This window comes from Trachurus trachurus (genome assembly GCF_905171665.1).
Source record: "Trachurus trachurus genome assembly, chromosome: 15".
NCBI lineage: Eukaryota > Metazoa > Chordata > Actinopteri > Carangiformes > Carangidae > Trachurus > Trachurus trachurus.
In genome coordinates this window covers 19,760,929-19,787,524 of record NC_139906.1, presented here as the reverse complement: position 1 = coordinate 19,787,524, position 26,596 = coordinate 19,760,929, and the positions used below count along the sequence as shown (strand labels likewise).

The 26,596-nt window shown below is 41.1% G+C and overlaps 1 protein-coding gene across 14 annotated transcripts in view; it reads right to left on the bottom strand.

Moving 5' to 3' along the window:
- Positions 1-678: 678 nt before the first annotated feature.
- The window catches only part of LOC310997959 (neurexin-1a-like), a gene marked incomplete at its 5' end in the record, with an annotated part of 248,122 nt that continues 222,204 nt past the window's right edge, over positions 679-26,596 (bottom strand). For 10 of the 14 annotated variants that reach the window (XM_083987824.1, XM_083987818.1, XM_083987829.1 and 7 more), the window contains 2 exons: positions 679-1,664; positions 14,096-14,183. In XM_083987824.1, coding sequence (XP_083843950.1) covers positions 1,357-1,664; positions 14,096-14,183 — 396 coding nt within the window. In that variant the 3' untranslated portion in view covers positions 679-1,356. The remainder of the gene's footprint in view (positions 1,665-14,095; positions 14,184-26,596) is intronic. The other 4 variants (XM_083987828.1, XM_083987819.1, XM_083987821.1 and 1 more) reach the window with 1 other exon arrangement.

Sequence of the window (26,596 nt, the reverse complement as noted above, 5' to 3'; positions counted from 1 at the left end):
ACTCATATTCTCGGTCTTCATTCTCACTCATGTACGTCGGGATTGAGGAGGAAGGCAGTGATTCTACCAGTATCCTTGAAAGATCCTCACAAGTTGTCATGCCACGCCTCTCCGCTATCATAGTCTTGTGAAGTTTTTTTTTTTTGGGAATGGTTTGGCTACTACTGGTCCGGGATCATGTATCTCTGGTTGGCATTTGTATAAAAAACTATATAGGAACACATGTAAAAACAGGGGAGAGTCAAATAATTATCAAACTGAAAAAAAAAATGCAGATGTCTTCATAAAATCTTCTATGTCTAGCAACACTTATAACACTTATGTTTTTTCTTTTTGTCTGTTTTTTTCTTTTGTTGTTTTATTCCAAAAATGGTTGAGGAGCAGTTATAGTTTGCATCATCTATACAACAGGCTATAAAACACCACTTTGTCACAGTCCAGAAAGCACATATAGATGTGGTTGTACTGTATATAAACATATGTACTGTAATAAGATAATTTTGCGTGCATGGCTCCCGAATGATCACTGTTGAGACGTCCTCAGCCCCGTGAGGAAACTCTCTCCTTTGAGTTCACATGACGTGAAAACGAAGGCCTCCAAATTTCTTACTGGCACAATGGACATATTCTTCTTTTAAACCATAGTCTTTTCAAGAGAAACTGCCAATCCCTCTCATCTTTGCTCTGTGGCGGCTCAGTCAGCCAGGTGTTAGTCTTTGCCCGCCATCACTGCCTCTTGAGTGAGTACTTTGGCTGATCCCTCGGAGATCCATCAGGGTTTTTTCTTTCTCTCTGAATTTACCGTCACCTGATATAATATTTTTTTCTCTTCCTCCACAGTAAATATTTGGCGTACTTATGTATGTATTTATTTATGCATTGTGTCATTTTCTCTAGAAAAAGTCTCAACAACACAAACACAGGCAATGTAAATGAAAAACATTAAGTTTGCAATGCTGAACCTCTCTTTGCAAAGTGCATCTGTGCTCCTCTGTTTACCAGAAACAAGGGAGTTAGAACACATAGTCCTGGCCCAAGGAAACAAGTCTCACTGATGGGTTAATGTTGTTTGGTTGACATGTTAGATATGTTTTCAGTTCTTTTTCATCTGGTCACCAGAGCCATTTTTCAATCATTCTCTTTCTGGACTGTATATGTTTTCTCACATCTCCCCTGCTTGAGTCTCAAGAAAGTTATTTTTTCATTTTTCATATTTACTTTTCAGCGCACTGTCTTTTAGGAAAAATGACTAAATAATCTTCATCTTTGTTATTATACTGTACACGTGTTGATGTCCTGATTTGTCTTTTTGATAAAATGTCTAAGTTGGTCCTTCAAAGACCAAATGTTTGACAATCACACATAGTACTCCTTGTCCTTGTTCTTCTTGTTCTTGCTTGCCGTCTTTGCCGTGTTGACTGGTTTCTCTTTGACTACGGTCCCGTTGGATTGTGCCGAGTTGCTGATGTAGTTCCGGCTCTCGTCTACGTGGTACGACCCCTCGTCTCTGTTCCGGTATTTGTACATGGCGTAGAGCAGGATCAGGATACACAGCGCTGCTGCCGCTACGATTCCGACCACCATCCCTGTCGTGCTGCTGGACTCTCTGAAGACCTCCGATGTGCCTGGGTAACCTTTTGATCCCGTTTGGCTGGTGGGATTGGCTGGAAGGAAAGCAGAAATATGATTACCACAAATGGACTGAGCTTAGCATCTTCTTCTTGTTATCCTTATTAGTATAACGAGATTTATGGTAGTGAATGAATGCATTTCTTCAAGCTGAATGTGAGGATCAATAACACAGTTTCAAGCTGAATGACAGCACAGACGGCATGCCTCGAGGATGCTGAAACAAAAAGAATAGATGTTGGCTGATGGGCTTTTCAGAAAAATGTGTGATTACACAATGACAGACCAAGAAGGTATATGTCATTAATGACTGTAAATGAAATGACATTCAATAGTAAGGGAAGTTCTAGTAAGAAATATTTCTGTCTTAAATAAATGATTACCCAAATACCCAAATAATTTAACAATCCGATGAAATGCCAGCTAAAACTGTCAAAATGACCCTCACAGTAAAACAAGACACCAGAACCCAAGTGGATTTTCTTATAAAACTCTTGAAGATTATACTTCATGTCTTTTTAGAGTTACTTTGAAATTATTTGTGAAATGCCAAGTAGTCATTCTTGCAGCACCCTGGAGAAACTTAAGTATCTATTAGGACTTTCAATAAATGTAGGAGCTGCAGTTATTTTCCCCCTCTCAGACTTTGCCTTAAGTACATGCCTAATCTACTGCCTATCAGCATTATAATTTCTACAGAACATTATTCTGATGATATTCTCCGAACTGTAATTGTTCATATTTCACAGAGTGAAGAAGATGAGGTGGAGTAGAGAGATTTGCTGAATCCAGAAGAGCCAGCCGACAAGACGACTAATGTGTTAATGATTCTCAGAGAAGGCGCAGTTAAAAGCTCACTGCTAATTACATGTTTTACAGCACAGTCATGAATGAACCAACCACATTCCCGACATTCACTATACATCCAGCAACGTGACTGCATCCCATAGTGTCTGAAAATAAATCCTTCAGCAAGAAACAATTCTTCAATTGACTCAGCAGATATTGCCAAAGGCTGTCCCCACTTCTGTTCTGAAATGGTGCCATTCAATGGAGCATATTCTGAAAACACATCAGCCCCCTGATATTATTCAGTCCTGCTGGCACATCTCTCTGTGTGTTTTTGTAGCAGTCATCATTTCTGCTTAAGCTCTCTTTGTTGCGTTTGTGAAATCCAAACACTCGACGCTAACATTTGGATATGAAAGCATTTGATCTGGTTCCACTGGATTGGGGCACAAAATATTTGAGATTTACAGCTTCATGGGTCCAGATCATAGTTATGTTGACGTGAGGATGTTACGCTTCAATTTGCATATACACTGGACAAACAAACAGTAACAACAGAGACATAAATAGCTGCGTTGAGATGTGGGTCTGAATTATTTCCTCTGTTGACTGGACATTGAGCAAGCTTTGCAGTATTTCTCTTTGCTGCTTTTCCTAGCCACACTGTGACAGAGTGCTGAGTGATGGAGCGATGCTCTGAATATACAATGGGAATCCTGAGCACTGAAGCAACATATCATGCACCTCCTTGTTCTTTCTGTGGTAGCATGCTATGCATATTTCTTACCTTAGCTTTTAAGGCTATTACTAGTCCTTTTAGATCTAACATGAGTTCTAGAGATCTTATTTTGAAGATGGAAAAATAGCAAGAGTATTAGCATATAAAAGTATGTCTTTCAAACAAAGGCAAGTTGTTTTTTCCCCACTGTTTCAAAGTAATTATTGTGTGTAAGCTAGCAAGGCCGCCACATTAGCTTAATGTGCTGCAATTCTGTTACTCTAAATGAGCGGCTAACATTTCTTGATTAAGGAATGTTAACTGCTCATTCAAGACATTAGCACTATGTGTGCTGCACTGTTATGGCAATAAGAATGAATGAAGAATAAGAATGACAATGTGTTGTGTGCCCTACAACTTTTAATGTGTTTTATCTATCTATCTATCTATCTATCTATCTATCTATCTATCTATCTATCTATCTATCTATCTATCTATCTATCTAGTATCTATCTATCTATCGTGAGTTAACACAGTGGGGTTTTCTGTGGTTTTGTGAAGTTAGGACTAAAAGTGCTAATCTACTGTATGGCTGGAGTACAGTCCTTCATTCTCGGGCTGAGATTTGCTGTATAGGGCTTTAAAGTCTAAAGAATATAAGACTACAGTGCTATATTCTGTGAGGATATGAGGAGATGAATATTATTTTAATTGCTGTTTTCTTTCGTCAGCTCTTACAGCAGCTTCATGGAGCTACAGCACTGTGTATTTAGTACAACATTAAAGCTTTTATGAGCCGTCAGTTGAAGTGTCATTTAACTGAGGATGCCATACTCACCAGCACAAAGAAACAGTTTAATGAACACACATTATATACTGAAACTTAGAGCTGAGATTTGAGCAAATGAGCAGAAACTAATGACGTAGTGCATTAACAGTAGCCTAACTACGATATTTATATAATAATAATAATATTCATGTTTGTGGGTCATGACATTACATTTATTTTTAGTATAGGTGTCAACATTTTAATATTTCAAGAAAATGGATAGATAGTCCCTTTTGTCCCATTTCCCTGTCCCACTTTCCTCACTTCCTCTTTTCGAGAGCATTTTGATAGAAAATAATTGCATTCTTTAGCTTTGATATTAGTTTTAAAAAGAAGAAATTTCACCCTAAAACAGGAACCACAACATTGTCTCTTTATTATTCAAAGCCTTTGATCTTGGCCAGTCAGAGCAATATTTCCACATGAGAAACTCTCTTCCTGAGCTAGAGCCCATATCTACAGTCCAGAATAACTCTCTATCCTATCATACATCAAAAAGAGAATACATGAAAAACAAGATTTTGCTGCTATAAAAGTTTGTCATAATCACCTTGTCTCATCTTGTCACATGCGTATTTTATGACAGACTAACTTCTCGGAGCATCAACAAAGAGGGCAGTTCTTGTTCTCATTATACAAGACGGTCATTTCTTCCTGATCCATGAAGGACAGGCAGCATTATTGCACATCCCATCCTACATACTGTATTTATGGTGAATTCTCAATGTCAAACAAGCACAAGATAAACGCAACACATTTTTACTGGGGTTTTTCAATAACAGTGTAAAGGTGAGTGTGTCCTTCACATTACTGAGTATTTAACCAGCTATTGCAATGTACTTTTCATCACTGTTAAACACTGTATTATAAAATTTTGAATGCAGTTTCCAAGCATCCATTGACTTCAACTGATTTATACATTGGAAAATTCTTAGAACTCTCACATTTGATACCTATTACCATGAATATTATTATTACTATCTTGAATTTTGGTTACATTATTACAACTTGCAGTATGGAAAGTCTTTAATGCTGTATACTGTGCAAAGAAGACTCAAGAGTTTGACATTTGATGTTCATGTCACATGGGGATGGTATTTTCATCATAACTCTATAAATATAAATAAAATAAATATAGCCTAGAATTTTAAACTGCATAGCACGCATTTAAAAAGCATGCATGACTTGTAGCTAAGGAACTACAACCCACCATTAGCTTGCAAACATTTTACTATCCTCCTTCTTTGGATTATATTTCAAATCTATTTCATTATAATATTGTTACTATTATTACTCTACCGTGTTTACACAATAAATAAGTTGAATTGTCTGACAAAAGACAGTGTCTGTTGCACTGTTGAGGATCATTTTCACCAATGAATAGGGGAGTGAACGGCATCAACACGCCCACTTCAAATTCTGAATACTGTCCAAGTTATAATACAGCAGTCCTCATGTTTGTGATAGCACTCTTCACTGTTCTCCATCTCTCTCATGTGTCATTCAGAGTTGATAGTTTTAGAAATAACGTTTTTGATTGCATTCATCTCTCTTCTTGACTGACAGCTTAATATTGGGACAACATTGCTCTGAATGGTGTAATATTAACTAACGACCCTCACAGCCAGCGCATGTGCCTCCTTCAGGTAGATCTCGCTCATGTTGGGCTAAAGGGCATGCAAAGGGAAAAAGGTCTCTAAGCTGTCTGCCAGAAGAGGAGATGCTGCAGCCATTCACTGACATGTTTTCCACCGTGGTTAGACTGATCAGCGGTCCGAGTATGCTTCCAATGCCAGCAGACATTCAAGGACAAGCGCAGAGAACCACTGGGGGATTGAGTGTGACTGAGCGTTGCAACAGATTAGCTCTGCTTGTGACAAGCCCACTTATCCTTGCAGACAGGTGTGAAGAATGCTCTCGCCTTGTAGGCAAAAGCCACTGGTTGACATGGCTCTTCCCTAGCAGCCCACTATGCGGGCATTAACGGTGAGTTACCTTCATATTTGCTATCTATCCTTTGTTCGGGGTCAAAAAGTTGAAAGTGTAGATAACATAGCAGGTTGATGGAGGGGGGAACTCTGGATGTGACACTTGAGGGTTGTATACGAGGCCTCGGCTGGCTCCTACAGCGAGGTGACAGAGTTCTGGAGGCAGGTGGCCTCAGTCTGCTATATTAGGAGCGAGTCATGTGCTAACAGTACTATGGTGCGCTGTTCTTCCTTCAACGATCTCACCCCTCCAGCTCTGGGTTTTGTTATTTCCTCTTGCCTGGATCTGTTGATTGGCTCCCCATGGGCCCGGAACTTAGACTTATAGGAACTCCTCAATCAACTGACCACTATTTGTCTCTCATGACTTGTAAAAAGTAAAAAAAAAAAAGAATAAATAAAATAAGTCCAAGGCTGTGTGAGCCATTTGTTTAATTCTAAATTTACACAGAAACATTCCATCCAAATTTCCAATCTTTTCCTGCAAAATCCAATTTAATATCTTGACAAAGAAAGCTGAGTCGTGACCACTACTTAAAGGATTAACACTGCGGTTAGCACAGTGCTGACAGAGCCATGTTTTGTCCAAAAAGATTAGCATTCATTACAGCTCATTAGTTTGCATTTTGGTCTCAGCAGTGTCTATCAAACAGCCACCTGATGGCAGTCGGGGATCTTTTGTAGTCTCTTAGATTACCTGATACACTTGATGCGGCTCATTTGTTACGCATAAGGTCGGCTGTGCACCCTCTCCCACAGGCTGGGTTCAGCCATAGTAATATGACAGACACAAGGCCTTCGAGAAAGCCTCATAAGACCTCAGACCTCAAAATGCATCTGCCTGTCTGTTCATTAGCACTCCATCACCCCAGAATGAAGGCACATAAACTGAGAGAGAAATAGCGCCTGAAACAAGTGTTTAAAATGATGGCTGCTCTTATACGCTCTACTCGAGCGTACCCAACGGTAAAATTAGACATGAAGAAAATGACCTTAAAGTGGCGCCTAGCTTCACAGCGGCATAGCAGGGGTGCACTTGTGAAGTGATGGAGGTAAACTCAGGGGGGTTAACTTTTGAAAGATTGCAGTTGTGTTAAACCTGGCAGAATAACTTTCTCCTCTCAGCCTCACCCTGGAGCGAGGCTTAAATTACAGTATCACATACGGACCATCATAGTCCATGCTGTTTATTCAGAAGGACAACAGTTAATGTTTCTGAAATTTAGTTACAAATCATTGCATTCACCGAGCCTCACTGATATTTCTCTGGAAGAGGTGCACCAGGAAAACCAAAAACAACTAAGCGTACAGCACGTGATCTTTTATATGACCCCGATCCATAAATGTTAGTGAAGAAAATGAAACAGCCTGGCAATGGAACTCATTTGCCATACAAAGAGGCAGTGAAGAGTGTAATAACATGATATTGGTTTGGCCTCAATGTTCTGGTTACTACAGGGTTTATTTGAAAGCATCTTTTCTCTTAATTCTACCTGAATTCAGTACGGATGTAAAAGCTCGCCTCTTGCAGATATTAGCGCTGGTGCAATGGAACTTGTCATTTAAAAGCCTGTGCAATGCTTGATGTGATTCCCTTTCTTTTTGCTTGACTTCTTTTTCTTGCCATGTGCTCTCAAGGAGAGGAATGGGATCAGAGATTCCACACTGTCAGGTAGGATTTGAATAAATGGTCCTCTTCAAAGACTATTTTTCCTCATTTGTCTCCAGCGAGAAGGTTCATTTGTTTGGCAATTTGTAACAGGGTGAACAGGTTGATGAGGGGCACGGATGAAGGAAAACATGGAGAGTGGAGCTGGGGTTGGGGGGGCGGGTAACTTCAGGTGCGTGTGAGGCTTGTTAAAAGGTAATGGAGCAACCAGGACTACTTAGGATATATTGAATGGACAGAGTGGGCTTGACCTTTCATTAACTGGTGGTGGTAATGGGTTGAGAGAGTTGCACAATAGCACACATGGATGATGCTTTTTAGCAAATGGATGCACTGCAGCCCAAATAATTCAAAGATGTTTTTAGCATGACGTCGTAAAAGGAGGTTTTGTGTGGCCAGTTCCTGTGATCTGCAGCAGCTGACAAACATGAAAGGTGCATGGTGCATCGTGGAGAGCTTGGAGGTGTGGCTGTGGGATGCCTTCAGTGCGATCCAGGCTTAGTTGGCATGCTCAGTGACACATTGCTGTTATTCATCCAGATTAGTGTTATACCATCTTCTTACTGCACATATCCAGCCATAATCACAAGCTGTCAGAGCCGTTATATAGCTGGGGATCAGTCTGCAGACAGGTCACTGTATCAACTGCAGCAGAGCCAAAACACTTATTAAATCCCTCTTCCCTCTTTAATTATCTGAGTGTCCTCAAAAAGCGATGCAAGCCATCCTGTACTTGTGACATGCTGGCAGTATGCCTGATGACAGCACGCATGTGTGGGTCTGAAGTGGCTCGGCTCATGCTGATGGTGGATGATGAACAGAGAGCTGAGTGAGCATGAAATGAGGTCCAAGTGAGAATTATTAAAAGGTGTTTGATTTAGCCCAGTAAAAGGTATGGTGCAGTTTAAGCCTTTGCCCAGAGGGGTTCCAATGAAAGAGGTGAGATGAAAGAAGAGCGCCGAGCTTACTCGGCTTGAACGCCACAAGTCTGGAGTTCATCTCTTGATTAAATTCAGGTTACATGTTCTTTGGGTCTATAGTTTTAGAGAGGGTCTAAAGCTGCACAAGCGTTTTCCATTATGTTGACAAGATCATGCAAAAGTAGATAATTATATCTAAACTACAAACTGTGTTTTTTAAACAGTTTGACAGAAAGTGTTTTGCGAACTGTCTACGATGTTAGTAACTCTGTGTGTGGGATCTAAAAATAACATCAAAACATGTATTATTTCAATCAATTTGAGGCACTACTAGTTTTCATCTTCATCAGACTAGGAGATAAATATAGTCTTTTAGTTTGTTTTTGCACATATGTCAACACATTTATTTCATACATACTAAACTGGAGTTCTTTTGCTAGAGGATATTTCTGGTCCTGACGACAGACATGTGATGTATACAGTATTGAATATCAAATCAGATCTCTTTCATACTGTTGCTATATGGAACAGTTAAAAAAAAAAGTATTTTAATATGACTTTAAAAAACATTTCTTGATTGTTCATTGGTAATATTTCCAAGCCCTAACTCACTCATACTATTATCATAACTGACCTTTGGCTAGGCTTCTTTTCTCTTCTTGGGGTAAAAGCAAAGCCTTTCATGCCCTACTTAGACTTATAAACAGACACATTGTGTTAGCATCAATGTCAGCACACCCGAAAGATGTGTGGTAGAAAAATAAAAATAATTGAAAATATAAATATGGTGGGATCAGTAGAGAGAAAGACTGACAGTAAGCGTGAAATCCTGTTTTCTCTCAGAACACACTTCATTTAAAATAGGATGTAGAAAGAAGACTTGGACAGCATAATCCTCATTGAAAGAGTGCAGGAAAACAAAAAAGGCAAAATTCCAAAAAATGATTGTCGGCATAAATTGGCGAACTGCGCGCAAAAGCCACGGCAAAATATGTTTTGCATGTCGCTTGAAGGTCATCATCAGTGTGTGTTTTGATGGGCATGAGCTCTGATCACATTCAATAAGCATCCAGTCTTCTGAGGGGTCTCTCATTTGTTGAGCCATCTCTGCTAGCAGCAGTCTGTTGGCATGCAAGGTGCATGCCACTGTGTTCAGCAAAGGAAGGAATGAACACACGCAGAGTTCCAGCTGGGTATGATTGAATAACCTATTAAATGTGGGCAGTGACCTCTTAAGCCAGCGCAGTGCTCTTAATGTTTCATTAATCTCACAGCTACTTTTAAAACAATAATTTACTTTAATTTTTTTTGTCCTCCCGGCTGGGTGCATTCCAGCCGTTGCCATCGGGTTAAAGAGACTATTCATTTGCCGTTTGATTTATCGCTTTACTCTGTGTATTGTTTCCCCACCCATAAATTAAATCTATTAAAACAAATGTCAAACACATTAGTAGCTGCTAATGTCACTGCAGAATGCTTCGGGACAGAAAAAGATGAGAGACCATAGAGAGAAGTGGAAACTGGAGATGATTAACCTTAACCCGCCTATGGGCAATCCACAGTGAAGGGCTACTGGAGCTGAGAATAAAGGCACTAAGAGATTATTTGTGAAATGTAGAGGGTTGCATATAGCAAGAGTTCTCACTGAGAGTCGCTGATGTGTATGCATAGCTGACAAGAAACCCAGCATTTCCTTTTTTTCTTCTTTTTCTTCCCCACACAAGTCGCTTTTTGCACAACTACATGTTGCATTATTAATAATGGTGGAAAAGGTGAAGTTGTACACACTGAAAAGACAAACATCCGGCTGATGCATCAATGTTAGGACATATCGCTCAGCTTCTTGTGAACTCTGTGCTACTTAAAAAAGAAGACGAAGAAAAAAAATGAGAGACGACACGAGAGGCTGAGATCAGAGAATTTTTAAGTTCAGAGGAGAATCATTATGAATTCTGAAGAAACACTCCCTTATGCTCTCCTTAATCTTTTCAGCATGATGCACAATGGGCTTTGTTCTACAATAACACTTAGGGGAGTATCATGGCATGGTACAATAACTATTTCTATAAAGAAAAAAAAAGAAAAATGTTTTTACTATAATATCAGAAGATAAATTTGGAACATGTGCTATTTTATTCCATTAATTTCACTGCCCATTTCCTACATTTAAATGAAATGGTCTGTCTTTGACTCTCACCCACAAATACTTGAAAAATATCTTGATATTGTGGGCCTTTTGTTTTTTATTCATTTTGAGAAATACTTCGTCAATATTTTGTGTGTGGAATTTGGCTAATCTGAGGAAATATGGGGGACTAACAGCCAAACCAGGACTGTTTAGAGGATGAAAAAAACAAATGATGAGGAACAAAGGCAGTAGCTGGTTGCAACCTTGGATGTGGATCACTGTGCAGCAGCTGCCCTCCATCAAGAGCCCACATGACGTCCATGAAATGTAGCAGGTAGGTAAGAGACATCCGCTCCTTCTGACCCCATGCAGCTCCGCAACAACCTGTTCCATTAACTTTCACCAGGAACCCTGAGGTTGGTACTCGAAAATCAGCGGCCGTCAACATCTCAATAGACTGTTCGCCGGGATACTGAGACCACAACCGTATTTTCTCCAGATGATTGGGCCAACACTTCATTCTGGCCTTTAAATGAGCAATCACCTTCCTTTTCTTTCTTGTCAATGCAGGGGTCCTTTCAGCCAAATGCCAGATTCATACAGTATTCTTTATAACTAAACTGAACTTTTAAATCTGGATTGCCCTTAAAGCCACATTAGGTCATTATGCAAAACATTTGCATCCATTTTATTTTGCTTAGCTAAACGATTTCCTCAAAGGCCATTACAAACAAAGCATGCGTTAATGCGCCTATAATCATACACACAGTGACATTCAGCTGCACAGTAAATGCACACAACCCGAACCTGCCTCCTATTACAGATCAGGTGTGTTGCAGCATCATGGGCCTGTGTATTCCTTTGTGGTTTCCTGGGGGGAGGATTCAATTTGCTGCAGTATGATCTAATCTGAGTCCTGCCGGGTGATAAGCTCTGCTGGTACCACTGGCTTTCCATGGTTTCCGGAGGTAAGAGAAATAAAGCACGGCAATAAGTAAGTTTACCCGATTGATGTCACTCAAGGGCTGATAGGAACTGCTCTGGGGCGAGACTCTAGTGATATAAGGGATGATCTAGACCTGACCTTGGGCCGCAGATAGCTTCCATAATAGTGTGTTTCATAGCTCACCTCTTGGGATCACTTATGCACCAACATTATGCTAGTGTACACACGTGCCATGAAGCCCGAGCGCAAGAAAGAGAGAGAGAGGAGGGGGGGGAGGTATCAAAGGTGTACACATCTGGCCCTCTGCTTTGGAGTTGGCAGACTGAGCAGGCTGTCAAGGTGTTGCATGAAAAATGATATATTACTGGTGTCATTAAAAGGAGTTGGGTGAACGGTAATATGAGAAAGTAGGTCTTAATGGGCAACAGTGGATCCGGTTCTTTGTGTCCAGCAACAAACAACTGAGATGTGGCGAGTGCTTGGCAGAGCGTGTGAATCGTTTTGAATGTAGATATTAATCAGGATACGGTGTTAGACAGCTGCCACCCTGGGAGCCAGCAGCTCTGGTGTCAAATCCCCTTCACTGATCACAGAAGGAGAGGGATACTCTGCTCTGGGAGTGTGCGTCCCTCAGCATCACACAGTTCGCGACTGATGTTTTGGCAGATGCCCTTGTCAAAAAATATCATAATGCAAGCTGTTGGTGTGAGTTAGTACGCACGGCGATCTCTTGAGTACGGTATTTGACAGAGGTGGCAGATGTACATTGGAAGTACCTATTGTAATGCTGCCCAGTGGGAATATCACTCTAATGTGCAGGATGAGAGAGTTATAGGAAGAGAGTGAGAGTGGCAAAACCTAATCTTGCCAGTGGACGGCCAGAGGAACAGGAAGCCAGACAGACTAGAAAGTTGATCGTCTATGCTGTGGGGCAGACATTAATTTAGTGGAGGTTTTATGACCACATACTGATCGATAGCACATCTAGATGGAGTGGGGGGGCCTTGGGTCTGGACTTAATTGTTCTCTGTGCTTCTCATCGCGTCAGAATGCATTTGAAAATCATTTTATTCATGGACGGGCACTAGGCTCAGATCTAATTGCCTTTCATGTGTGGCGAGGTAAGAGATTACAAGTATGGTGGCATCGTAGGGAACAGATTTACAATCTAAATTTGTCGGAGCTGACAAAAACACCTCTTCCAACACCCAGGTGAGGTGGGATGGTGGTGCTTCTTTTTAGTTTTCATGTATCAGGGGGTATGAACACCACAACTTGTAGACCAAAATAGTTTGTTTTATGAAGAGAAGACATCTGATACGTGCTGCGATCATAAAAACCTCCTGTCATGTGCAGCTATCGTGAACTCCCACTGCTCACTGTAGAACTTAATTAACAACAGTGGGGACCCGCTACACACATGTGTAAACATCAGATTTCACACACTCCTCTCTGGGTTTACCCTCCTCGATATCATGCGGTGGGAGTAATGTGGGTCTGATAATTACAACTGTGTGTTGTTCTCTCTCTTTCGGAGAGAGCGGCCCTGTTTGCTCTTTAACAAATGCCATGAGCTGATGAAGATGAAGAGGTGCACAATTAAAACACATTAATAACAACTGCTCTGACACATACAAAACACCTTGAGCGGTGGAGTTTTAGTTATGCATGCAATTCTCAGACATGGTGTTGCTCGAAAGAAGAAAAAAAAACTGTGTTGAGTTAAATCTCAATGGATGGAAGCCAAAGAACAACAGTTGTAAGGATTTTATGTCCATTAAAGAAAATAGCTTTTTTTAAATTATTATTATTGAGAGATGGCACCAATTATATCTGAATTATAAATATAAAGCTAGAACCAAGCCAGTTAGCTTAGCTTAGCATAGAGACTGTAAATAGGGAATCCATTACACTGAGCTTATAAATAATTCAGTGTTTTTAAATTCAGCTTTTGTGTGAATTAAATCAAGTAAATATCATGCTAAATAGCACGTTTTGAGCCAAACATAGGCACCATCTCACCTATAATAGTACTGATCTTCTTCATCCTGTTTGCAGCTTACTAGCTGCTCATCAGATTCACACAGCAGTATCTTATACAACTTTTAGCAAGGAAATGAGTAATTATATTGCACAACTAATTTACAGGTGACTTTACATTAATATATTATGAATGTAACATTTTTTATTGCATTTATATTTAACTTTCCTCAATGTAAGAATCAGTGAAAGCATATCCAGGCAGAATGTAAGCTTCCCAGACAGACCTAATGGAGCGCCTCCAGCTTGCTGTACTTTGCAGTGTGTGGCAGCCAAAAGAAGAGCAACTCTGCCTCTGAGAGGTGTTCAGGCTTTAACTAAAACTCCAATCTGCTCATTTAAACACTGTGCCTAGAGTGTCTTGGTGGGGGTGGACTATGACACACAGAGACACACTGAGACACCCAGAAAGAAGTAGAATAAAAAAGAGATGACTAACCTAACCCACCTGAGCTCGGCTCACAGGGATCAATGTCCTCATCATCACTCGGACACTCAGCTGATGCCACCAGCAAGTCATCGGTTGTCTGAAAAGAGAAGAGAGGCACAGAGCAGAGTGGTGAAGAGTATGAAATACTTAGCTGTATCAGTGGGGTAAGACATGAGAGAGAGCGGTGTTTCCACAGGGTTAGGTTAAGGAGAGTGGGGCAGATGAGATGTGAATCCAGACAGCTACACTGTTTGGCTGCTGGATTTATCTGTCAACACGGTCACACACTGCCTGGCACCGTGGCAGCTGCTACACTGCTTTCCAGGCAACACTATACTTACAGAAATGAGATCTGATTATTGAGGAACAGTGGAGGCTAAAGTTCACGGCACAATTGTCAACTCGCATGCTCAATTTGTGCTGCAGTGTGTGGCTTTGCATAGCCCTTCAAGGGATTGTTAAGAGGCATCACAAAACACCTCTGACATTTAGAGGACAACCAGCCATGAACGCTTCAGAAAAAAAAGAGGAGAGACTGGAAAACAAAGGGCAGAGCAGCAGAGGTTTAAATCAATATTCTATGTTATTTCTTTCAATGTGATTCAGTATCTCTTTGGCAAAACAAGCATCCAAGAAAACAATACAATATCGTGGCACATATAGAGGTGCTTCATTATTTTGCTGCCACAACTACTCTGATACCAAATTAATTTTAGACGTTTTTTTTTTTTTCAATGCACTTCCTCACCTGCCAAACACGATACATTTTACCCTCTTGGAAAATGGGAAAGGGCAAACAAAAGACCAAAAAAAAGCACACTGTAAAACATTATACTGCAATGTTCTTTTATAGTCTTGCTTCAGGCCATTTGATCAGCTCTGCGTTAAAGGTCATTTCATTTAAGCATGGCAGCCTCTTCGGGGCCGGGTTAGATTTTCGGTTATGGAGCTCTGCATGCTAAGCGCAATTACCTGCTGCTATACATTTAGCCTTGCACCTCTTGTTACCTATTTTGTGCTAATATTTCTAAATCCCCAAATACATGCTTGACAGTATTTATTGTACTTGAGTGTTTCATACTCTGGCAAATGACAGTCACATAATGAAAAAAAGAGAAAGGGATAAGAAATGCATTAGGCACCAAAAAATGAAGATGGACTTCAGCTTTTATTGAATTTGTTCTATTACTGACTTGGACTGTGCATCAAAATATTCCTGCAAGTTGGATTAGCATTGACTCATCTTAAGGAAATTAAAGGTGATGTCATTTTGCTTAACATCCATTTGGCTGCACATAATGCAATTTTATTGTGACTGTAAAATCATTTTGACATTCTGAACACGGACCAACATCATCTTTACATAATAGACCTGGAAATGATAGATCAAACCCATTAAGGGAGTTGTGGTGGAGGGCTGTTTTTGGTGCATCTGTGCTGGGTGAGGCCCGGGGAAGCCGTCCAAATGTAAATTTAATTTGCTGCGCATGAAGCTGATATACAGTGTCGGCCATCCAGATGGCAAAACCACCGGATCCTGGAGTGCCACATCCATCACTTCAGTCTTGTGATTTGTTTTTCCTGGCGGGAGATCTTGACACTGCTCACTGGCAGAGGTACGGGAATCAAGGAATCAATACTCCCTCTCTCTCTCGCTCCCTCACACCTTACCGCTCTCATTCTCTACCTCTCACATCCCTTCAACTCTGTCCTTCAAATTTATTTGCAAGAGCAGAAGAGGAAGCAATGTGATGTGGGTGTAGTAGATGTAGGTTAACTCCCTGTAGAATAACCCGAGCGGAGGTGTATGCCCGTTCATATTTAGATGTTTCTGTCTCTTCGCTCAGGTCAGAGAGCTGCAGTACAGTGTACGGTCTTCAGCTCCAGCCCAATAATAAATGTGAAAATGAGCTTGTCTCGTTACAAGAGAATCTTTGATTTTCTAATTAAACATATAGACGCTGAGTCCAGCTGCATATAATAAAAAAAATGTATAAGTTGCCTATTTTTAGTTTGGCTGTCAATATGGGAGAAAATATGAATGCGTAGTTTGAGTTTATGAAATTCTCAGATATCATCAGGCCTGACCTTTAAAAAAAAATACATTATAAAGCAATCCCAATAACTGCAAGGACTGAATAAATGTAGGATTGCACCTTAATTGAGACCAGGAACCAGTACGTTCATAACAATACCATAAAGTAATGTCATACTCATTTCACCCTCCAAGGGCAAAGGCTGTGTGTGGATCTGTGTAAGTGCAGCTCAGTTGTTCCTGTGAGTCACCTCAAAGTCCAATCTTATCTTATCAAAATATCAACCCTATGCTACACTTCTAAATAAATCCTGCGCATGTGTGGCCGGTGTAATCCTCTGAATCAACACTAAAATGAATTCAGATGTTACTGGGCATCAGTCTGCCTTCCAGGATTAGTTTGTAGGTCAACATTTTGATGTGGTCATGACCTGGTTGAAATCCAATAACATTACCAATTCATGGTGTCCTCCTCCAACGCTTGGCTTCTTTTTCACCCGTGACGATTCAATGTGGACTATGTGAGGGGCTTACCATGCAATTTAGCCACTGTGATGAAAACTGACAGGTAGCTTGGTTGGAATGCCAGGAAAAGGACACTGAAATCACAGGAGATTTTTTTCTAAGGGAGGTATTATAAATAAAAAAAGGAGATGCATGTGACGATTTTGCAGGAAATAAAAAAGTAGCTTTTCTTATTTAAATAGCATCCACTTATGAAAATCTCCCGAAATACAGTGTTTTAGAAAAGGTTCATTAGCTTACAAGAGTTAAGGTTACTGATGTGAGGAGCATCATGCCCACAGGAAAGATGCTCCGATAGATAAACGTATAAACAAGATGTACCTGTAGTTCATTTTATGAAGGTACTTCTAAAATGCTAAAAGCAAAGGCTCGGGGCTCGCAAAGCATCATTAATCTAGCGGTAAAGTGCTGAAACCATGGTGAACCTACAGCACAGCTCATTTATCTGCCTCTGCTCGGAGCAGCAGAGAGCACACTCCTATGAGGTACACTGAAAAAAACCTGGGGAGAAGAGTTTGAAACAGAAAAAGTAGACAAAGAATTAGATAAAGTAGAAAGTAACCTGCTTTTAGTGTCCAAAACATAGGAAAATGTTGATAGTATTTAAGCAGAGCCATTTCAGATACTTTAGGTGTCAGGGGAGATGTAGAGAATAAACACACCAAAAAAAATGAATCTCAATATAGCTTTTAGTGAAATAAAGCTATCGACTGACCTTGGCTTCTGCACTGATTGAACCATCAAAGCGGATATGGACCAGGAAATTCCAACCTGACTCAGCCGAAAGGCGCCCTGGTGCTTTCTTTAGCACTGTCATGCTGGTTTCGATCTCTGAGGATTGATAATGGTCCCTCCTTAATGAGATGTCCAGGCCAAGCCGTGGTCCGTATGTGCTCACTAACGCTTAGTCAGCAGTCTCATTCTACTGGACATCAGGTTATCTACAACTCTACAAACACTTATCTGCTCCCGCGCTAATGCTCAACTACTCTGTGTCCAATGCCCACTTTCTAATACCGTTTGGAGCCGGTGGCATTAAAGTAATGCACAACATTTGTACACTTCTCCTCTCTCTGACTGCATGTGTTCCCCTCTTAATCCTGGGCTGTGCAGGGAGAGAGGCAGGGAGAGGGGAGGGCTGCTCTTCAGGGAGGATGCTGTGTGCTACTAGCCCCCGGTGCTCCAGAGCAAGAGACACCTTCTTTGTGATAACCTGTCGGCATGTCTCTATGGAGAGCTGTAGGTTTTCACATTGTTTTCTCTCTGGTCTAATTTGATGAATGCTTTCTGGCACACAACATGTCTCTTTGGAGACAAGCTGAAAGTCAGGAGGACACTGAAGGCATCTGAAGGGTTTATCTGAAGCATGCCTCTACTGTCCTGGTAATGTATTCCACAGAGGATGCTTGCTATTTTCTTTTGCCTTTCTGCTTGTTTATTTATTTATTTTTAGTACGCCATGTTTTTTGTTCACTACGATTTCTTGTTTTGCAAAGCTCTTTCTCTGCTTGTATATAATACCTACAAATAAGAAAATATATATATATATATATATTTTTTAACTCACTGTCCATTATCTGTTGCTTATTAAGATCTGGTTGTAAATCCCACTACTTTTGGAGAAAACCAAAATTGTGGCTTAATTGAAAAATCAAACAGGAAATGGATCGGCTGCATGTTATATGATCATCACACACTAAAAGCCGTTGTCTTCCGTCTGCCAAAATGCACAAGGATTTTGCCTAACTACGGCTGATCCTTCACGTCCATGACACATATGCTCACAGAGTCCATTTGATCTAAGCATCTTACTGTTCCCCAAGGGCTGTGACTATTTTCAGACAAGCACAAGGAAGAACTGATACCAGAGGCTGAGTGCATGAACGTCTCACCAATACATTTTTTAAATAATGTAAAATTACACTATTAATTTATTTTCTAGATGTAAATTGTAGAAACTTTTTTCTAATAATCCAATTACCTTGTATTCTAATAGCACCTTTTCTCTTTGGGGATGTTTTGCTATCTTAATCACTCTGTATGATAAAGGGACCTGGGGATGTTCAGCTGTATAATGTGGAATGTTTATATCACTAACAGATAGTTAGAAGTGTTAGTGTTAGTGTTAGCTGAAATATCAAGTAGTAACCTGATAATTAACTACTAATTAAAATATTTGAAAGAACCAAGGATATTGCTTCAGCAGTCATAATGCTCAGAATATTTTGCATTACAGTAAATGGCTAGAACATTTTTTTTTTTTTACATTAAAAAAGGACAGCACATACTTTGGTTTTAAATGAGCAGATAATTTGTTTTAGCCTTTCTGGGTAGATGGTACTGTAGACATCAGAACAAATACAGGGCAAATGCAGAGAATAATATCAGTGCAAAGTGAGAAAAATCTGTGACAGCTACAAGGTTGTTCATATTGTTCTTTCCCATTTTCTCATAATAATCTTGGATAAATCATATCAAGGGTATACTCAAGACTCCACTTCAAGCCAATGCTATAGCTGAAAATGTTATTTATATCTTGTCTGTAATTGGCAACAGCACTTATAGCCAAAGCTCTAAAGGCCCCTAAAAGCAGAGGAATCAGTATTCAGTGCATGTTCCTGCTCAGACCGGGTGCCATTATTTCTCATGCTGGCACTGATTTTCACTGATAGTGGCCTGCTAGTGTCCAGATCTGACCGGCGTTGTAGTCTGCACAGACTAATTGGGAGGAGTTTGTTGTCCTAAGCTTCACTCTTGCAGCAACACATCATTAGTGTGCCAGTGAGGGAGGGGAGGGGGGCAGCAGATAGAAAATGGCTCATGGTTAGACGCAGGATGAAGAATGCCTCCCTCTTCTTACTCTAAGCTCCACACACCTAGGGGCCCCCGAGATACAAAACTACAGTCCATAATAACGAAATGGTGGATAGTAGTCTTTATGATCCGAGCACACACTCTCTATTTACCCATGGCAGCTATCACACTGCTGCAGCAGCTCTTATCAGAACGCCCGATGACATCCAAGTATCTAACTTAGCACCCTGGAACTAGGTCGATGTTGATGAATAATTTAGTCCCAGATGCTCAATAGATTCCAACTGAATAATGAAGGCGTGTGGGCCTCTAAGACTGAGAGTTCAGCTCAGTGTATTGCCTGGCCTTCGCCCACACTCTTCCTACTGCTGGTCTGCCAAGCTGTCAACATCATGGACTCATGCATATACAGACTTCAGCGGGGCTGGAAGACAATGGGATGGAATAATCACCATCCCAGTTCACTGATGGGTTTATATATACAACATGTGTATTATGCTCAAAACTTATCATGTTCAAAACATCTTGATTCTCCGGGCTTTTTCAACAATCAAAGAGAAGCTCAGACGCTGGGCTTCATGGTGACACAACAGATTGCCTCCGAGACTATAGCGGGGAGCAGGGAACAATAGCGAACAACCGGCTTGCTAAAAACCAAGATGTTCTCTACTGTATCCTCGCTGAAGAGGATTTAGTTCAGATTCAGCATTTCTCAGCAAATGGATCAACAAAGCTTCAAAACAGGTACTGCCAAAAAAAAAACAGTCAATAAAACAGACCAAAAATACATAGGCAATAAACAAGACCAAGTGCTTCATTATTTTTCCCAGGGAAAGAGTTACTGAGATTTTGTCGAGATGATGATGAAATGTTGTCAACGGCAAAATGAGAGTTGCACTGTGCACAGATGGCTCATGCTCTATGTGCTCCCAAGCAAAGTACAGTCCCCTCATAACAGGAGATGTTTGCTATTCATTTATTTATTTATTTTTTATTTTTTACAAAGATTAGAAACATCACAATTTCACCCATTTCTGGGTTTGTATGCTGTGGCCTTATTAGAAAGATTTCAACTGAGATGAACAGCTTCAAAAAACTATTTTGATATCACTATTAATATTAGTCTGGAGATTATGCTGTATCCTCATATAAACAAAACTGTTCCCTCCTGAATGTTCTGACTCCAACAGCTTCAGTTTAAGGGAGATCAAAACATGAAGTCGCATAACCATTTTTATCGCTCACAGCTGAGCCGTTCTCATGCATTATTATGAACATGCAGGCCAGTCAGTGCAGTCTGCAGGTAGTAAGATGCTTCAGAGCAGCAGAGAGTTCACGCTAAGAGCTCAAACACAATTAACTCTAAATAGTTGGCATCCATTTACAGTACTTCTTGCTGTTGTGACGGCTGGTGGATGCCGTTGTGTAAAAACTGGCCGTGGTGGACAGCTGTTTTCGCTTGCTAAGTTATGAGACTGTCCCTTTTGGGAGAGAGGCTTTGCTTTATTTAAAGTGAAGCAGCTGTTGCTGCAACTGGACCTCAGGCTGAGTATCAGAGTGTCATTAAAAAAAGAATGGTCGGAGGCTCTCCATCTCCTCCCCTGGTACCCACATGTTCCTGTCTTGCCATACATCTTCCTCGAGGCTTAAGTCACAGCACCCCAGACAGTCTAACAAGGCGCTGGGAGGCAGCCTCACACACCTGGTACACCCACTGCACGCAGTGCAGAAAAGCACACACGCCAAGCCGACTGGTAATGATATTTGTATTATAGTCTGAACTATAGATTTCATTCAAAATTAGGGCTGAAATGCATTCAGCAGGAACGGAGATTGTGGAAAATACCGTATGTTTGATTATCTCTGTTACACCTCAACAGTCCGGTGGATTCAATCTGTACAGAATCTAATCTGTTAATGTATACGTCTGCAAAAGAGCATTGGATTTCGTTATTACTGAGGTGTGTAACGGCTTTTACAGTGTGTTGATGAAATTCTCTTTGTAGAGTTAAGTTGAGGAAACGAATAAAGAAAAAAGAGTAGATTCAGAGTCTAAAAAAAAACACGATAAAGCCTCGGGAAGAGTGAGCAGTGACAGGTCAGCTGTTAGCTTGGTGCACAGACCCAGAAAAGCCTCTTCTGTGTAAAATGAGAGGCTGTATTTAAGAGAGTGATACAAGGGGACAGTAGGGGGTAGGGGCTAATGGAGGAGTGTAAAGGTGTGCTGCACCAGAAGATGTGGATATGAGGTAATTACAATGCTGCTTCAAATTGTACACATGCCCTCCTTAAACACGCTCCTGCTAGGGGGGAGGCGGGAACACTGCTGTGAGGACTCCTTTGAATGTGGCTGCTTCAAGGCACGGCTCGCGCTCCTTTGTGGTTGTTCCTCAAGTCTCCCTCAGGACCTGGTTCAACTTATTTTCCGGGGGGAGAGTCTTCTGCATGGCCTTGATGCAAATTCAACGCTTGCACGATACGGCTCGGGCACCAGGGTAACCAGAGGGGGAAGCTGGTCTGGCTGCGTGGGTTGAAACACAAAGTCCATTTCCCATTCAGTGTCTGCGTCACGCTGTCGCCATGTCAATCACTGACTCACAGGGAGCCATGTGTGACTGGTGCCCAATTTGCTCTCTCATACAACCCTCAAGACTGGAGACATTCTGTACGCCGTATGATAATCTGTTGGTATTTTGATTTCTAATTAAACATGGTGCTTATTATTTATTACTGCGGACGTCTAAATAATGTGCACACAATATGGACGAGTGCCTGCAGTCACCTCACAGTGCAGAGAGAGTGCACACTGAGCTGCTGCCATGTAGCATACAGCTTCTAGCAGATTACACAGGAGAAGGCTGGATGCCTTCTGTTAGGTACATGCTCTAAATGATAAAATCTTAATATGAAATTCATAAGACACTATCTGCCTCCATCTACCTCCTACGCTCCCCCCCTCTTGTTCGCTCATTTCTTCTCTCTCTTGCCTATGCATAAACACTGCTCCATAGAAGTATATTACATGGTTGACTTTGTCCCTCCCCCTTATCCTTGCTTTCACACTTCTCAGATAAATGAAATCTGTCGGCATTGAAGCATTTTCCCCTCTGGATGCCCTGATATTTTCGTTATCTGAAATCGAATCAGGAGCTCTGTGCGCGTCTGGAGCTTGCCTTGGTAGTAATCTGGCCTGAGAGCAGAGAACTGCCCAGGAGGAATATCATATACTGAGGAAAGGCTGGGGAGTGAGAGAGGAATAACAATTACCAGAGAATGGCTTGTAATCATGGCGCTCTCTATCAAAATGCTAACATACACACATGTCATTTTGGGGAAAATGGTTCAGGAGTTCAACCCAAAGTGACCATGTAATTCGTCATTTTCATGTTCCTTTCCCTCAAAGTCTAAAAATAGCCCCAACCGCGCGGCTGTGTGTGTGTATGTTGTGTGTGTGTGTGTGTTTTTGAGAAAAGAGAATGCAGCAGAGGAAGAGAGATATGCGGCACGGCCACAAATCACTGTCTTCCTGACTTTACCTGCATCTTGACATGCAGTCCCAGTCCCTCATCAGGTGACAGGCACAAATTTGTCATCCTAATATAGATGCCATCACTGCCCGAGATGAATGTACTCAGGCCTAATTCCCATGTGTAACGTTTGCAAAAACATGACGTGAGGAAGGAGGAAGAGCAGCTTTGCCCTACAACGGCAGACCAGGTCGTCTGTAGCTCCCACAGAGCGTCCTCCTAAGCAGATTCCTGTCCTCCAGGTCTGGATGTGTCACTCACAGAGGAGTGTGACTGCCATAAACTAATGAGCAATGCTCCCCGTTCAGCAGAGAGGGGACAGACATGGTAGTGAAAATAATAATAACGGAAAGGCCTAAATTGGACACCATTTAAGAAGTCCTTCTAGTAAAAGCACTGACTTTTCCCCAGCTGTCCATCTCTGTGGTGGCATCCAGGACTTCTGTTCGTGACTAGATCTGCTCTTAATTAATTATACAAACTGTTTTCAGTTCTAATTTTCTACTTGGACTTGACATTTAGCTCTCAACCGCCGAAGAAAAAAACTTTTCATTTACTTTATTCATATTTAAAGATCTTTTCTTTCGGGGTAACTTTGTAGCTGAGAGTTGGAGGAGACTGTCACCACTTGACAACTGAGTTAAATTCCTTCCCCCAAGGCCATTCCTCTGTTCCTCTAACTTTCTATCTCGTGTCCACTTGTTTGACAGTCTAACAGGCTTCATTTGCTGCCATTGCCTTTGTTTCTTCCCCGTACCTCCTGGAATTTGTTTTATTTTAATTCAATTTGGTAATGATATTACTTTGTATTATCCTCCACTCTGTCCCTAAAACTTTGGCTTTGTAGTACCGGGTCTGGTTTTGAACATTAGATCAAGATGGCTGCTCTCCTGAAAAGAACCAGGCATCCCATTATGTTTACAGTACGATTGTAATCTGAGGCTCTCAGTGGCTGCAGACTCAATTACAACACCGGGTTTCAAGATAAAGAAAATTAGATAGATTAAACTAGATTTACACTCCCCAAGTCAAGGTGCTTTGGTTATAAACTTTAAAGCGCTTTGCAACACTCCGATGTTTTCCACAAATGAAGGCATAAATTATGGGATTTATCCGAGAATAAAACAAGCCCATGATTTCTTGTTTTGGTAAAATGTTAAATTTGACTCGCAGTGCTTGTAACATAAATAAAGGAGCTTTTAGACGCATAAGCCGGTATGTGCCTGACACTTTCTACCAGCTTTGGAGGAAATTATTTTTAAAAATGGAGAGGGCGCTCAGCACAGCTCAATGAGCTGTCAGCGCAGGGACGGTGTTCATGAATGTAATGTATAAACAACTTGATCGCACAATCTCACAGGTGGGAGCAATGCACTGCAGGACAAATTGTATCTTGTGTTCAACAGTTGGCCCAGGACTATTTTCCGTTTCTACAAATCATAACAGCAAATGTCCTGGGAGACAACAATATGGTCTATAAAACATGCTGTAAAGCTGTCAGTGTCAGTAACTCCTCCACGCACAAACCAACACTTTACAAAACAACAGAGACAACATTCGCACTGCGTAGGTTTCATTCTTGTCATCCAAACAGACTTAGCGGGACAATCTGTGTCCTCTGTAGCTCTGCCAGTAGTGTGAAACCTGCAGAAACAAAAGATGCCTCTTTGTTGACTATCTTAATAATGGAAGTAAGCATGATGATCCTGACTGCAGCGAATTTAGAAACCCTTAAAACAAACAAGCTACAATAAAACATGCAAGGCAGACAAAGCACCCTGGTGTCACAACTGGATAATCATCTATCTGCTGCAGACATGCCCGCCTCTGCTGTCAACCTTAAAAGAAAGGGAAAAAAAGGAAAGAAAAAGCAAATCATGGGAACACACGTCAACACATGCTGGCATGTATTTGTTCACCCCTGCCAAGGTGGACTGGATCAGCGAGTCACATGGACTCTTATGTGTACGGCTCGATGTTGAAGGGCAGTTTCCATAATGGCCCCTGGTGAGGCTGAGATGATGGATATGGTCTGTCGCTGGGAGTGAGCGCCGCAGGCCTGGGGCCACCGCAGGTCTACAGCGTTACCTCCTTTGCCATCTGTCAGCACTGGGTGGGCACAAACCCATGACCGGGCCTGGGGCAGCACACACCAGGACCACCTACAACAACACACACACACTTCACTTTTGGGGCAAGGTGGAGGGGCTATTCAACCTGTTTCTGCTCTCATCACATGACGACAGCTGTTATAGATAGATAGATAGATAGATAGATAGATAGATAGATAGATAGATAGATAGATAGATAGATAGATAGATAGATAGATAGATAGATAGATAGATAGATAGATAGATAGATAGATAGATAGATAGATAGATAGATAGATAGAGTAGCATGATGGTCAATCCCATACATCTGCATTGCAGGGGAAATCTTATCCCTAGGATGTTTTCTTTCTGTGAATAATTGATGGCACCACAACCTCGCAGGGCACTGACACTCAGACTAAAGCGTGTCTTTGAATCCACGAGACAGCTCGGCTTAATTTCCTGAACGAAACAAGACTCGACCAAACCATCACTGATGAATTCCTCTCCCCTTGTTAATGTGGGACTTTGTGTGTTTCCTTAGTAACCTCATAGTTTCCTGTACACATCAGTTTTTTTTTAATTAGTTAGGTAGAAATTAAGGGAGGGGTGGAGGAGGCTGGAGGAGGGGGGCGGGGGCTTACAAAAAGATCTGTCTCTAGATGAGTTGAGTGGAGCAGTTCCACTTGGTTGGTGATGAGCAATGTTCGTATTAATACAAATAAGAAAAGGACTCTGGAGAGAAAAAATCTGTACAATCATCTCTGCAAATCAGTAATTTCCCATTTTGCTCTACACAGCGCAGAGATATTAATGTTCTAACATTGCCTCTGATTATACTCTGTGAAGTCTCAACAACTATGTACTGCACTTAAGGACTCCCATGTTTCAGCTTGACTCCATGTGTTTGTAATAGTCTTCTTAAGACGGAGCATTAGGTTGGATTTTTGGCGAAACATGCGCACTATACTGTATCTGTGCCAAGATAATGAAAAAAGAACTGCTAACAATCAAAAGCAAAATATTAAAAAGATATGATATGAACAAAGAGAACTGATGCAGCTTGAGAAACTGTGTAAAAAAAAGTCAGATAAGATGAGAAATGGACTGATATAACTTTTGGCCGTTTTGAAAGCAGCAGTTTCACTGTCGTCACAACAGTCTGACTCTTAACAGGATGTGAATCCACTTGTGCATCATCTCGACATCTGCTGGAAACCAGCTGGGCATGTTCTGCGTTTCATCTCACCGTCATGTATTTTCACTCGTTGGCTAAACTGCATATCATTTAACAGCAGAATCATCCTGGTGTGTTTGCTGTGTCTCTGTGACTTTCCAACAAAAACAAAAAAAGCAATAAAAGCTTCTTTTAAAAACAAACAAACCACCTATCTATCATGAAATCCAGCAGTAAGAGCCGTGTGCATATGAGTCGCGATCACAAGGCTCAGAGCAGCACGAACACAGATGGGTACGACTCATAACGCCATGAAATTAACAAACAAAAGTAAACCTATAC